General features: G+C 48.0%; 1 protein-coding gene across 2 annotated transcripts in view; it reads left to right on the top strand.

Annotated features, from left to right (window-relative positions):
* The first annotated feature begins 221 nt into the window (after positions 1–221).
* Positions 222–15,962, top strand: part of LOC138521795 (E3 ubiquitin-protein ligase TRIM39-like) — a 196,707-nt gene continuing 180,966 nt past the window's right edge. Inside the window, exons 1-2 of one of the 2 annotated variants that reach the window (XM_069634892.1) lie at positions 222–341; positions 8,611–9,109. In XM_069634892.1, the coding sequence (XP_069490993.1) occupies positions 9,050–9,109 (60 nt within the window). In that variant the 5' untranslated portion in view covers positions 222–341; positions 8,611–9,049. Of the gene's footprint in view, positions 342–8,012; positions 9,110–15,962 lie in introns of those variants that run through there. The other variant, XM_069634891.1, reaches the window with a different exon arrangement.

The following is a 15,962-nucleotide window of genomic DNA, read 5'->3' as shown; positions in this document are numbered from 1 at the left end:
TCGATTTACAAAGTCACATTTAACCACAAACTTTTTCTAGAATGGGACATTTTTATGACCTTGTGCTTGAAATCATTGAGTCTGAAAATGTAACACTGCAGATATAAATGTGCATAACCGAAGCCTGTGTTTGTGTTGTTTTTCAATTCTGGAATGAGAAAGTTAAATGGCTGTATGGAAGTTCTATAATATGAAATGGTCACCAAAAACGTATTTTTTCTAGTGCACTCTCTTTATAGAAAAGATACCAGTGCAGGGAGGCTGACGGGTGTATATCGGAGGGAGATACACCAAAGCAGGGGGCAACCCAAGAATCTCGAGATGCCAGAGGCATTATATTGGTAAGCACAGGCCCAACCTCTCCGTATTTATTTATGCTGCTGTCTTTTTCTTCTTGAATGGTTCATACCTATGTTTTTTTACATTTATTGATGGCGATGTAAGCGCAGATGCTCTGCTATAGATGAGAGAGAATGATGGAGACCTGGCTTCTGGGCCTTATCTTCGACCCATTTGGTGCCCATTTCTTCATTCAGCACCAGGTCCATGCTCCACCGCCTCCCCACAACCCCCTTGAGGTTCTCATGCTGCATGCAAGTCACGTGTCCAGCCTACATTTGTAAAGTGTGTCCCCAGATGACCTTTGGCAGAAGGTGCATTTGTCCATTGAAGATGAAGGCCCCTGTTGCTCTACAGTGGGCATTACTGCAAAGAAGGCTTCTATCTTTAACCTTTTGTGAGCATTCATCCAGTAAGTATCAGATCCATGTCCTGCTATTAAACTTGTATGATCCGCTGCCTTGAAAGGGGGCTGACCGGGCAAATACCTTTAGAACCAGGGGCCACCCCTTATATTCTCAGGATATTCACCAGCAGCCGGGAGGCTGAAGGTTGGATATGGGAGGCAGGTACACCAAAGCAGGGGGCAACCCAAGAATCTCGAGATGCCAGAGGCTTTATATTGGTAAGCACAGGCCCAACCTAAACTGCACGTATTGAGACATCCAAGAACTTGTCTGGCAAAAGTCATCAAAGCAGCGAATAAAGAGGTGGGGCTAGTGACCCCACTAATAAAATGACTCTTCAATTAGTGGGAAGAACTGACCCACAGCCGTTTTCGGATGGATGCATCAACCTCATTGGCATGTTTGGGTACAAAAATGACAGCGAGTATTAAATATGTGTTGAGACCGACATCGGGACTAACTGATGAAATATCGAGTACTCAACTTGGCATAAATGCAGCTGAGGAGTCTGTCAGGCTGGCTGGTCTGCATCCCTCAGGTGAACCCAAATAGGTGGCTGAGGAACGGCGCACCTGCGGCCTCCTCATTAGGTAAGCTTTGCACAGAGCTACTGCTCTTTCGCAAAGATAGTGCTGCTTTTTGCACTTTTTGATTAAATAAAAGTTGTAACCTCGCTGTGTGCAGCTTTTACCTTCCCTACTCCCAGCTCTGAGCCTCTTCCCCGTTTCCCACTCCCCAGCCCGTCTCCCAGCCTCCCTCTAGACCCTATTTGGGCCTGGTTCCCCCCCTGCAGCCCTCAGGTGAATCCAACTAGATGGCTGAGGAACGGCGCGTATTTCCATCCGGCGCTGCAGGTGAGTGTATCAAGACCATAGCAGGCCTGTGGGCCAAATTGAAGGCTTTACATTAAAACAACTGCATCCAGCGCCTACCGCACTCTCTGTGCTCCGGCCTCCCAGTAGGCCTAACTTCCTGATTCCTCCCCACTCCTCCTGCCTCCCATCCCTCCCACCTCGGTGGTGGACAGAAACCCTTTTACAATAAGCATCCAGGGCAGCCCCGGACCCCAAGTCAAAGGACAACAGCTCCTGAAGAAGCAGCTCCAGACCGTGTTGGCCCGTGTTAGCCTGTGGAGCCTGCAACCGTCACCCAGCAGCTACTGACTAAGTGCGGTTATGGGCAGGGGGTACAGCCATTACTGCCCCCCACTAAACTGACCAACCCTAGCCACCTTATTAATTTTGCACCTAGCCTGATTGTGCCAGATAAACTGATTGTGCCAGATAGCATTTCACATTTAGCCTGATTGTGCCAGATAGCCTGATTTTGCCAGATGTCCGGATTGTGCAAGATAACATTATTTCCCATCTAGCATGACTGTGCCAGATTCTCAGACTCCGACGGTTTCACAGTAGTCACAATACCCTTGTCCTCACCTGAGGTTTCTGTGTTGTAGTCGGTTGGTTCGTCAGAAGAAGTCTCCACCTTCTGTTCTTTCCACGCACTGGTTGTCCTCTTCTTCACTGACTTGCTCTTCTTTTTGAAGAGATAGGGACGGGCTCCCCCAGAGGCCACTTTGCCGGGAAGTCAAACTGCCCGGCAGCCAGGACCCCGGGGAGCCCACACCAAATCAGGGAAAAGCCTTAGCTGAAAAACTCTGGGAAGGTCTTGTAGAGTAGAGGTGGCTGTAGATGATCTTTAGCGGGTCTGGAAGTATTTTCTTCAGAGCTGATTTCCTTGCTGTGGACCGCGAGTTCCAGAATGCAACAGAACAAGTGATGTCCAATGAGGGCATAGGTTGGAAGTAGTTTGTACTGCAACAGGACAATTGATTTCCAATGAGGGAACAGGTTGGAAGGAGTTTGGATGGAGTCCAAAGTGGGAGAGTATGCATTGATAGCTGTAGCAGGCGTATAGATAAAGGGGCTGGAGCGGAGCGATTTGAAGAAGTGATACCAGCGCGACCAGAGGGCTGTACCGCAAGAACTCCAGCCGTAATGGTAGCAAGCAACAGAAAGCGTAGAGAAAGCAGAGAGGGACGCTGTACCATAAACTGAAAGAAAGAGCAGGTCACGGTACTAAGCCAAGCGCGGCACTGCAGCAGGAATCGGGATCGGGGAAAAGGAGGAAACAATACCGTAAGTCTTCATGAAACAGGAGCGCTGTTTCGCACACGGAGTACACAAACGAAGCATTGGTCAGCAAAGGAGTTGCAACGCGCCGAACGCCTCACCTGGTGGCTAATTATAGCACACGGATATTCCTGTCAAAAGACTAGAGCGTTACTCCGCGTATAGGACAACGTGAAGAACACTAAGTCCCCTCTACTATGTCCATGCCTAGTATCTCCTACATCTATCCCACACTTTCCACGTGTGATTCGTCAAACAGATATCCTGATTGTACCAGATAACAGCATTTCACATTTAGCCTGATTGTGCCAGATAACCTGATTGCGCCCTGATACCCTGATTGTGCCAGATAGCAGCATTTCACATTTAGCCCGATTGTGCCAGATAACATGATTGTGCCAGACAACATGATTGTGCCAGACAACCTCACTCCACATTTCACCTGATTGTGCCAGATAACCTCATTGTACATTTAGCTGGATCGTGCAAGATAACCTGATTGTAACAGATAGCCTCATCTCACTTTTAGCCTGATTGTGCCAGATAGCCTAACCTTGCCAGATAGCCTTACTTCAAACTTAGTCTGACTGAGCTAGAGAACCACATTTGGCATTTAGCCTGAACTGTACCTTATAACCATAGTTCAACTACCTAGGAGACTCGAATCATGGAGTGTCTCTATAACTACTGTGCTCTGAAAGGTAGGCCTTCTCCACACTATTCAGGAAACACAAATGTAGGTGTCTCTCATTAACTACTATATCTAAAGCTTAGACAACCCTTTATAGAGATAACCAGAAACCCCAACAATAAGCCTTGAATCCCATCAAGCCTAGGACCTCCCCATCGTATACCATCCCTAGTAAATCCAGCGGTAAGGCAAGGACCCCATGGCTACTTCGGCGAGAGCCTTCCCAGCCCTCCACCACAACCACCCGACATATCAAGCCATAACACCACCCAATGCTAATATTTAAAAATTTTAAATAAAGACCACCCGACGCTAAACCATTACGCCTATAATGATATGATATGATATGGCATTTGTAACGCGTCTATACACAAGTGTTTCAAGTGTAATCACAAACACAAGGAAGACAAGAACTATCACAAACCAACCAGGAAAGCATTGCATGTGGGCTACCGCCCCTGCAACCTAAAACACAACCTAAACGCAAACAAACCTATAAACCAACCAAACCCAAAGGATCACAACACAGACAACCCAAAAGCAAAGAAACATCTAAATCAACCTACTACTAAGGAACGCAACATGCCACGAAAACTAACAGGGCCACACGAAAGACAACCAAGAGAAGGAATAAACCAAATGGAATCTTACCACATAATCACAACTGCGGAGCACACCCCCACAAACACGGTCGACAACAGAACAAATGCCAAGAGAAGAAAAAAGTTGCTATACTTAACACCATACCTCACAACCAACCACTCACCGAACAAGTCAATACGACCAACCATGCGAGACGTATCAACAACAAAACAGAGCCACGCCGAAAAAGAACAGCAACATCCAGAAGGAATACAAACAAAATCGACGCCCTCACTCCATATATAACACAAAAACACGAGGACACCTCCCTCAAATACAACAAAATATAGAAGAGGAACATGAAGAAAACAAGAACCGAATACTTAACCTAGTAAACCTACTGAACAACGACAGAGACGCGACTGAGCCACCATCACACCCTGAGAGCAACATGGGACCAAACCAATGCAACAATCACAAGGCAAAACTGATATTAAAAAAACAAACCGGGCCAAAAAAATCCACAGCAACCTAATCAACGCAAGATCAATATCAAAACACACCACAGAGATGTACAACCTGCTCTGCGACGAGGACATCAGCGTCGTATTCATCATAGAAACATGGTTGGATGACAACTACAAAATCACACTCGACAGCTGCATACCCGACAACTTCCAGTGCACACAGTTAAACAGAAAAGGAAAAAAAGGAGAGGTCTTGCAATAGCATTCAAGGAACACCTGAAAATAAAAACAGACAAACCACTAAACATCAAAAACTGTGAATTCATGGTCCTTCACTTGACAGTAAACCCAAAAACAAACTTAAAATTCACAGATTACCGACATACAACGCAACTTGCGTCAACAACTTCATAGAAGCCATCACCAACATAGCCATCCAACATGAACATTTGATAATCCTCTGGAATTTCAACATCTGGTTTGAAGAAGAAAATGCAAACTCACAGAAATCGCTAATCGAGCAACTAAAAACCATGAAACTACAACAATTGGTCAAAAGAGCAACACACACGGCGGGACAAGCACTGGATGCAATCTTCACCAGCAAAACTCTTATCACCACTGCACCACCAATACAGATACTCTGGAGCGATCACCTCATCATTCCATTTGTGATCATGCTACCAACTAAGGTAGCCAAGCAGCCCAATAAACTCCCAACTACCACAAAAAGAAACTGGAAGACCATCAAAGAGAGCAACTTAATAGAACAAGTTGAACTCACAAAACCAATTACCATTAACCTGGACGAAGCTGACCTCGACGGAAAAACCGAGCTACTTCACAAATGGATCGCTGAAGCAATCGACGTCATCTCCCCTGAAAAACCTTTCACCCCGTCACGAAAGAGAGCAATGGCAAAATGGTTTACCATACTGCTCAGCACCATGACAAAGAACAACAAGAAACTCGAACTAGAATGGAGGAAAGAATACGACCAAGAAAAGAGAGCCCAATTCCAATGACAAATCCAGTCTTACAAAAAAGAAATCCAAAAGAACTGTTCAACATCATAAATCAAATGAGGAACCCACCGGGATGCAACAACACTCCAGTACCTTCACAGAAACTATGTAATGACCTAGCGAAAGACTTAAAAAAGAAATCTGCGACATCCATCAAATTATACAAAGCAGACCAATCAACCAAAACCACAACCAAACCCGACAAACGTAAAACCACAGCATAAACTCCAAAGTTTCCCACAAATATCAGTAGAGACATTTGTTGAGCTGATAAGACATAGCAACAAAGCAGGCTCCCCCATGGACGCTTGCGCCCCAGACATTTCCAAATCCATCCTCACACAGGGCGCACCACTGGAATACTACATAAACCTTTTTAACATGTCACTCGCAACAGGGTAAGTACTGCGATCATTCAAATCGGTGCATTTCAAACCACTGCTCAAGGACACGAGAGGCGACGTGGAAGACCTCTCCAACTACAGACCTATTTCAAACATCCTCTACCCAAAAAAGTACTACAAACTAACACAAGAACACATAGAAAAACACCAATTGCTGAATCAGGTCCAAGTCGGCTTTAGACCCGGGAGAGGAACAGAAACGGCACTCTTATCTATCTGGGATGACTTAAAGACAAACGCAGACTACAACACAGCATCTGCCCTAATACTACTCGACCTCTCCACAGCGTTCGTCACAGTCAGCCACAACATCCTCAACAAGAGAATAGAAGAAATAGAATAACAGACTTAACAGACTTAGCCCTACTCTGGATTAAACCCTTCAAATCTGCTCCACTGGACACCGACTGTGGAGTACCACAAGGATAATCCCTATCCCCACTGTTCTTCTACATCTACCTGGCTCCGCTAATCAAGATCATCAAAAAACACAACCTTACGTGCTGCAGACAACACACAAATCATCTATAAAATTGAACATACACAAGAAGCGAACACAACTCTGGGAGAATGTCTCAAAGAACTCTACGACTGGATGAACACAAACAGCCTAAAACTCAACCCAGGCAAAACAGAAATCATGATTATATCCAAAAATCTTGAAAATAACATTTATATCCCATGGCTCACAGAACTAGGAACAGCACCAACACCATTGAAAATAGTCAAAAACCTTGGAACCCTAATGGATAACATGCTAACATTAGAACCACAAGTAACCGCAATAATCAAGAAATGCTTATGCCTCCTACACTCGATAAAAAGAATCCTGCCGTTCCTGTCCTTCACCCATAAAACACTGACAATCATCGCCCTCATCATGTCGAGAATTAACTACGTCAAACAGCCTCTACCTCGGAATGCCAGAACACCTGCTGAAGAAACTACAACATATCCATAACGCAGCAGCCACATTCCTCCTGAAACTATCGCGAAGAGACCACATCACCCCGCGCTAAAAATGTTCACTGGCTTCCAATCAAACAACTAATCACATTCAAAACAATGTGCATAACGCACAGAGCAATCCACGGCCACGGAGCAGAATTCCTGCAAAAGAAATTAACGTTTTACCAACCAACAAGTACATTCAGATCAAGCAATGACATCTGCCTAGAACCAAAAGAATTCACAAGGAAAAGCTAGAGGGATCCTCCTTCACTCGCCTGTCAGTAAAAACTTGGAGCACCCTCCCGAAAGACATACGCAATACAAAAGACCACCTAAAATTCAGGAAACTACTCAAAACCTGACTCTTCACCACAGAACCAGACGGAATAAACTGAAATGAGGAAAAAAAGAAGAAAAAACAAATCCCCAGGACTCACCCTCACAAGCCAAACCCTGTCGCTAGGCAGAGCCCAAGGGACAGGGACCGTTGCTGGAGACAAAGGAGCATTAGTCACTAACTAACACCCAACAGGACAGGGTGCGCTTAGAATTCGTAGGGAAGGGACCACACCTTAGGAGCTCAGACGGCCAAGGCAAGGAAGAGCCCACATACGACCAAAGAGCAACCCATAACCACAGCAATCTCAACCCTGGGTGGGGAGACCCTCACCTCCTTTCCTGCCCACAGATCACTAGACAGCCACAGGGATAGGCCACCGCTTCTCGCAGAACCAGGCGAATGAACTCCATCAGACTGAAAAGCCAGACACCCTACAACGACGCCCGAAAGAACAAGATAACCCCAAAAAACCATCTGCTGAAACCTCTACTTTCTGCACAAGCCTCTCATACCCTAAACAACCACAACCACTCTCTTACACTGCAAACCACAAGCACTTCACTACACTGCAACAACAAAACAAACCACACATAGTATCGCACAACAGCACAAGGTAGCCCGCAAATCCGTAAACTGCACCCATCCTCAGCGAATGGTGCTAACCGAACTGAAGCTGCCAACAGAACATCACAAATTTTGCACTACCTTTATCCCGCTCCACCCTACTAACTGATCCTACCCTCTTAACCTTCAGATCCTTCAGACCACCGGGGGAACCCTCTGGTGGTGATAGTGCACAGTATAAATATCCTTTAACACAACATAACACACACCCATTCACACATACATTACATAACACTCCTTGCACATATGCATGTATACATACATAATGAGCTAACATGCAGCCCTTTAACACTGCTAGTTTCAGGAACGGCCTCCCTTGCCCCACAGCTGAACAAAATGGAGCACATGTTTCCCCCACAATGTGTGATTTTAGCAGCTTTTGCTGCTTGAAAGCACAACATCTCCCATCCAATATGTACACCCACCTTAGAATGATGGTGCTGGAAACTGGAGGGGAGAATGTCGTATTTCCACACACTTTTTATCACAAGCTCAGAATCAGGCCCCCAGACACTCTTGTACAGAACCTGAAAAAAGGAACAAGTCTACAGAGATGGACAATCCTAAATAAGACCCTTGTCTCTGTGCCGTTCTTCTTGCCAATCTTACACTTTCAAATGACATCTTATTCTCCTAATTGTTCTACAGCAGCAGCAATACAACTGGTGCAGCAGAAGGACATCCTGATGCTGGAAGGCAGAGTGCAGAGAAGCCTTGAAGGTTGCATCTGGGACAGGGTCAATTTGGTAGCCTCTGTCTACAGTGGAACAATGAATAAGGAAAGATTGGGGATTAGAGAAAGTAAGTGGCTTAATCACAAGATCATAATTGCTCAATATAGATGCAAGATTAGGAGAAGTGCATGTGATCGAAGATTTAAACAGTATCACACAAACAGTATTAACAAGTCTAATATTTATCATCACAATTGCAGATCAAAGGATCGAGAAGGGCATCGATTACAGAGCAGTGGAAGATTACCTGCACGACCAGCTCAGATCAACCTGTGATGATTTCAAGCACCAGTCATGGCCTATGGCATTAAATGAAGATTCAGGAGTCTAAGTGATGCTGCGGCCCTGGAGGAATGCGTGGAAATGGTCCAAATGACACTGCAGCATTGAGACGGGAGGTGTTCCTTCAACAGGTAAGCTTCAATGCATCGGATAATGCTGGGGATCTGGGTGAGCTGAAGATAGGACGGGTGGTCCTTTGAGAAATCTGGAAATTGCAAGTTCCTAGAGAATCCAGTTGTTATGTGGTCAGCATTCCCCAAATGAAGAGAGATTTGTGGATTGTAATCAGAAACTACATGACATTGCGGCTGAGAAAGCCCCCGCAAATCTAATCTAACATGGCGAAACCAGGTCCTATTCTGACTGTCGAAGATCCAATTGGCTGGGAAGAAGTTGCCAAAGGTTTAATGCTCAATGGAACTCGAATGTGTATCAAAAATAATAGTTTCATGGGCCTGAAGAAAAGACTTGGACTTGATGTGAGTTCCCGTTATTGGCTATAACTGAAAATCATGACATATTCTGGCCAGGAGAACTGAAATTTGAAGTGCATTTAAAAGATGACATTAAATTTAATTGGTTTGCCATTGTTTCCTATCTCTTTGATAATTTATTGCAATTTTTGGTCATTGTTCAGAGACTGTTATTAAGAAGGAACTGTATGTATTGCAAGTAACATTTAACATGAAAAGAATGCTATTGAACAGTCACCCTCTGTACTATACTGGATGTGTTGTGTCACCTGTGATGAATCTGATAGTATCATCACTTCTCTCCCTGAGGGAGCCTCTCCCTATGTGGCCAGGGGATGGCAGCTGCTACCTGATCCTGACCCTGGGGGTAACTATATGAGGGAGGACATCTGGGGAGAGGCGACCATCTGAGGATAGACATGACATCTTCAGGGAAAAACATATATCCCCCATTACCCTTTAGGGATGTTCCCTCCATTCCTTATGCCTTGATGACTTGCTGCACCACTAATCCTCAGCCATGTACTGAATCCAGTATTAATATTCCCCGACATGACAACCAGAGTAATACATTAATTACTAAAATGATGAAGAGAGAGGGAGCAGTAATGATTACTCCTGAGATAATCCCATGTAAGCTTCCTCGGCAACACAAGGAATCCTCCACCAACTACTGAGAAGAGGAAGAGACAAAGAACAGTAAAGATCACCAATGCCTGGTCTAGTCTTTGGAAACTTTTTTATCAGACTGGGAAGCTTAAAACACACACAGCCGACAGCATGAAAGAGAGCTGCAGTCGCAGAGCTGCGCGGTAACCGGCACAAGCACCGGCCGGAGTGTTGGGAGAGAGACGCTGCAGGATATGCTACCAAAGCTAATCTGCCCAGCAGGATAAGATACCCGAGTGGAGAGGATGCGCTGCCTGAGAGGGAAAGGCTGCAGAAACTGAAGACTGGTACAGCTGATGCGCAGAGGATGATTAGTCGCCCGCCGAGCCCACAGTGCAAAGCGAACATAAGCCGAGAGCCGCTAAAGACACTTGGAGCAACTGGTAAGCCAAGGGAAGTGGAAAGGGGTACCGGGTTGCTTGAAAGTGTGCACTGCTTCAAAGTAGCTATCCGTAAGCAAAGTGAAGTATGTGAAGAAGCTAATGAAATCTTCAGGGAAAAACATGAATCCCCCATTCCCCTTTAGACATGTTCCCTCCATTCCTTAAGCCTTAATGGCTGACTGCACCACTCACCCTCATCCATGCACGGAATCCAGTATTAATATTCCCCAGTGTTAGGAAAGATTTCCATTTCTGTGTAATTTTCCCTCCAGTTGTGTACCCCCAACTTTTTTGCTGCTGTTTAACACCATAGTCTGACTTTGCCAGAGAAGCACAGCCTTCAGCTGCACTTTTCTGGGCTTTCGCTCACTTTTTATGGGGAAAATGACATGCCCTTCAGACAGTCAGTACTGGGAGACTTTGTTTCCCTTAGTCCTTTTCTGTATTGAAACTTTTCTGCAACATGTGACAAGTGCACAATGTACCTTCCAGTACAGTGCACTTCGGTCTCTTAGGGCCTCATTACACGGTATGCGTTAAAAACCGGCAATTACCGGCATGGCGTAAATAGCGTGTCCGCCCTCGCAAGAGGCCGCAAATTGCATGCCATTACGAGATCGCGGGCACGAGCCTACCGCCATGCCGGTAATGAGCCTACCGCCATGCCGCAAAAGTCCCCAAAAAGTCCCTTAACGGCATCCTCGAAAGCGCTGTTAGCACTTCCGCCCTGCCGCCACATGCAAATAGCGGTTTCCGCAAATAGCGGTGACCGCCATTAGCGGTCACCGCTAATAGCGGTCACCGCTATATTGCGGAAACGGAAATAGCGTCATCGCACCGGAACGGGAAAGAGCACGGCGGCCATCTTTAAAAACACAATCCATTGCCATCCCCCTTATCCAGGACACCTTACCAGGAACCACGTTGGGAAATACACCAAGGACACCGTGAAGATGCCCAAGGCCATTAAAAAATCGTCTGAGCGGCAACGCAAGGAGAAGTTTTGCAAGGAGGAGCTCCTGATGCTAACGCAGACACTAGCAGACAATGCTCATGTCGTCTTCAACAACGACATGCGTCGGGAGACCATTGTGAAGAAGAAGGCCATCTGGGAAGAGGTAGCCCACAAGGTCAGCGCGGTAGGCACCACAACCCGCACAGTCAAAGACTGCCGAAAGAGGTGGGATGACCTCCGGCTCCGTGTGCGGAACATTCTATCCGTGAACCGCAACCTGGCTACGGGCACAGGAGGAGGCAGTGAATCGCCAATCAAGCTCACCGAGTGGGAGGAGACATGCGCATCAACCATCGGGGTGGAATGCATTGAGGGAGTTGGACAAATGGAGCATGGCGTGGCTGTTTCGTCCGATGGAGGTGAGTGTATGCATCAATCAATGCACAGTGAAGTGTGATGTTCCCCCCAATCATGTGTCCATATCAATGCCGTGGCTCCAGCCACAAACAGACATGCATGCATCACCACATGCCCAAACAACACAGACCCATTCATGCATGACCCACCCAACATCCCCATTACCTGCATCCACACTGAAGAGCCCGGAATGCATAGAACGGCATGACGTATTCATTTTGCTCAAGGCAGGTCGACCCATTACTGATGGTTGTCAACATTTCTCACCCTTGCAGGATCACACACTGACACTGAGGAGGCACGCACTTCCACACCTGCTCCCACATCCAGCAAAAAAGCAAGGAGGGATGCCACTGGGGACACCGCCACATCCACAAGGGCAGCCAGGACGAGTGTCCATGACCACAGGGACAAAAGCAACCGGAACACCAGTTGCACGCATCCACAGGCCATGGCTGCTCCCGTCGTGGCACCCACGGAAGTGTGTCTCCCAGCAGGTGAGGGCAGCATCGAGGGAATGCACTCTGCTGCCACCAGCTCAACGGGTGAAGCAGCAGCCACGGCCCCACCTTCAGATGAGGAGGACACACCTGCCATTGATGCTGATAGCCAGAGCCCCAGACCAACAAGCCCCTTACTGGCAAGCCCGAGGTACTCCTCAGGTCCGGGTAGTCATGGAGATTCACCCACCCCTGAAGGGATATGGAGCCCCCAGATATCCTCTCCTGATGCAAGTGCAATGGGACCAGGTGCATCAGCCATCCCACCAGCACCCACCATGCGACATGACCTCTCGAGCATCTACCAGAGGCAGAACGAGATGAGTGGCCTAGTAGGTCAACATGTGGCAGAGACAGTCCGCCTGAGGGAGGACATTGCTACATTGGCACAGCAGACAAGGGAGGGCATGGAGGCATGCACCAGCCGAATCTGCAGTGAAATGGCCCAACTGCGGCAGGCCATGAACCGCATAGCAGACGCTATTGAGCGTCGGTGCCCACTCACGGCCCAGGAAGAACCAGGCCCCTCCTCGTCTGGGAGTTCACGCCAGACTAGTCCCCTGCGCCGGTCTATGCGGAACCTGCGGCGCACGGCTTCACAACCACCAGATGACGATGCAGGCAATGGCAAATAGGGCCACCAGGATTCGTGTGCCACATGTGGCGATGGACACAATCACGTCATGAGACTCACATGGGAGTGTTGACGGGGGAGGGGGGTAAGGGTCTGTTTGGGTGTGTTGAGGGGGGAGGGGGGTAAGGGTCTGTTTGGGTGTGTTGAGGGGGGAGGGGGGTAAGTGTCTGGTTGGGTGTGTTGAGGGGGGAGGGGGGTAAGGGTGTATTTTGGGAGTTTGGGTAATGCACTTTCGTACCACAATATGTTCAATATACACTGTTCAGAGTTTGAAACCCAAGCGTGGTCTCCATTATTGTGTATGTGTCATTCATTGTGGACAGGGTCCTTTGTGGGCCTCGAAACATGCACCAGGGCAACAATTCCCATCTACGTCCATGCTATTTCACCTTGGTGCATGATGAGATTACAGAATCAGATGCTGATGTACATCGTGTGCCTCCTTGGCACTGCCTGTTTCATGTCCTGCTGGGGCATTCCACCTGCACTCATCCTCAGCCACATCATACTCTTCTGTTGGTTGCATGTCAATTTCAGGTGGCATAGGCACGTTCCATCATATGCACATTTTGTGATGCTCTACACATGCCATGGTTGTCTTTGCCACTTTGACACGGCCGTACAGGAGTGCCACACCCAGGCCGCTTAGGCAGCGGAGCACTGTCATTGGATGGATGTACTATATTGTTGTCCTCTTCCTGCTGGTTCTGTGGGTTCCGTACAGGTGTTGGGAGCCACCTCCTCAGTGGATCGCTGGCATTGCCTGTATGGTGTGAGAAATGGGTACCTGTTACGGGTCACCTCTGGTGTGGGCTGTTGTTGTTGGTGCTGCACTGCTATCATGTAGTCAAGGCTGTCATGTCATGCTGCTGCTATTGGCACCATCTTGGTGTGGGAAGGGGTGTGGGTAGGGGTGTGGTGTGCTCTTTTGTGCTGCCTGTCTCCATTGCATGCACCTGTGCTGATTGTGTCCACTGCTCAGGTCTCTTAACGGGTGCTTTTCTATGCCGTTATTAGCGCCATGCCGGTAAGGGGTTTTTGGGTGTTTTACATGCCGCTAATACCATGTCCGCATGGCTTGTGATGGCCTGGTATTAGCGCCATGGCGCTAATTCCGGCCTGGGGGTCGCGCGCCCGCGGCCTTGCCGCTATTAGTGGCACGGTAATTAACGGGTGCGCAGATATCGGTGGGTGTCGGGTCGTGATTGGCTTAGGGAATTAACGGTACCGGTAAATCTTTACCGGTACCGGTATTCCATTACCGCACAACGTGTAATGAGGCCCTTAGTCATTTCCAAAGGCCCTAGATACTCTCGAAGGATTTTTTAGGAGATGTGCAGATATGTCACAGACAGGGCTGGTGGCAGCTTATCTATTCATATAATTTTAACCCTTTCCTGCCAGGTAAACCGCGATTACCACATTTGGCACGAATAGGTGGCCTGGCTCCAAAATGTCCATGCCACGAGGTTCTTTGTCCTGTCCTTTGGCCATCTTGCTCCTTCCCCTTCCCCAGGTCGAGCCGACCCGGGTCAGTCCTTATTTGGGCATGCATTTTCCCACAAAACGCAAAGTGTTTGTGTGTGTGCCTCCAGGATGTGGGCTGGGATGTCTGTTCCCAATACACATCCTGGGTGCCAGAGAGTCTGGAGTGCTGTGAATGCCTGGGACCACCGTGGTCCATAATTGGTCCACGTATGGTATGCCTGGATGTGAGCAGATCTCCCATTGGGTCCTCTTCATTTTGGCGCGAAGGAGATTCTGGATAAGAGAAGCCCCCAAACAGCCATACCATGTCGATCTCTGGCGTTCTCACTGAACGAAGGATAGGATCCAAGTATCCTGAAGCTAAGAAGCTGAGTCGAGGAACCGCTGGTGACCCGCTGAAAGGTTTGGCACCCTGAGCCCGCAGTTGTCCAGTGGGACCCCTCTGCATCTGGTCGTCCTTGAAGGTCTGCGAAGACGCTTTGACCCATTAGAATAGTAGGACCAACTATTCTCGGCACCTTCAACAAAACCTGCAAGTAAGCCTTCTCGGAAGTGTCCCTGGGCCATCCAGTGGGCTGACCAGCTTACGCAGGACCTTTGCTCTGTCTCCGCCGCCGTTTTGAGAAGACCCTCGGAACTTGGTATACTGCTAGCACTGTGTTTGCGGCACCCTCACACCGAATTTCGTACACTTGGCGTTCCCAGGTCTGAAGTGAGACAAGTGCGCCAGAACCGGAGCATACGCGGTTACCGTGTCGCCCAGCTGCGGTGACAATCTTTGCAGGTGCGCTGCATTTGTGGCCCTCTTGCCCCTGAAGCCTGCTATAGTGAAACTGGCCTGATCCATTCACCAGGAGCAGAGAAATCGCCACTGTCCCATTTGGGAATCATCGCTGTATCTTCATCGCTGAAAGCCGCAGAGCCGACAAATTGCTGCACTTGAACCTGCAACCGAAGTGGACTCGACTGATGAAGTTTGGTCTGGAGTGTGCCGGGGTTCGGTGAGTAATTGCAACCCTAGCCGGTAGCCCCTAGCGCCTCCACCCATTTTTACACACAAGTGGCCCCTGGGGGCCCCTCTTCTTTCCACTTCTAGTGCGAACTAGCGAACTATTCCCAACTCTTGGAATCGACTCTGCCCTCAAGTGGAGACCCTCCTCGAATAGTGGGAACTTATTCTTCATCGCCTCACCCACCTTCCTGAGCTGCTACAGCCCCCTGAAGAGACCCCGTTTTGCCCATTGGAACTACTGCATGCGCTTGCATTGCCTGTACTTTTGACCATTAGGCTCCCCTCTTCTTAGGGACTGGACTGCCTCTTAGTTAGGAGTGTGTTGGATGCAGAAGGGGCTAAGGACTACTTGCACTACTGTTTCCTTCCCTTTTAGGTTGTGGACCCATTCATGCATTTAACCCTTTAGACCCTAATGTTCTTGTATATATGTATCTTGATAGTGTTGTGTTG

This window comes from Ambystoma mexicanum, chromosome 13, assembly GCF_040938575.1.
Source record: "Ambystoma mexicanum isolate Mex_15411 chromosome 13, UKY_AmexF1_1, whole genome shotgun sequence".
NCBI classification, from domain to species: domain Eukaryota; kingdom Metazoa; phylum Chordata; class Amphibia; order Caudata; family Ambystomatidae; genus Ambystoma; species Ambystoma mexicanum.
The sequence above is the reverse complement of the archived record's forward strand: the minus strand, read 5'-3'. Positions and strand labels throughout refer to the sequence as shown.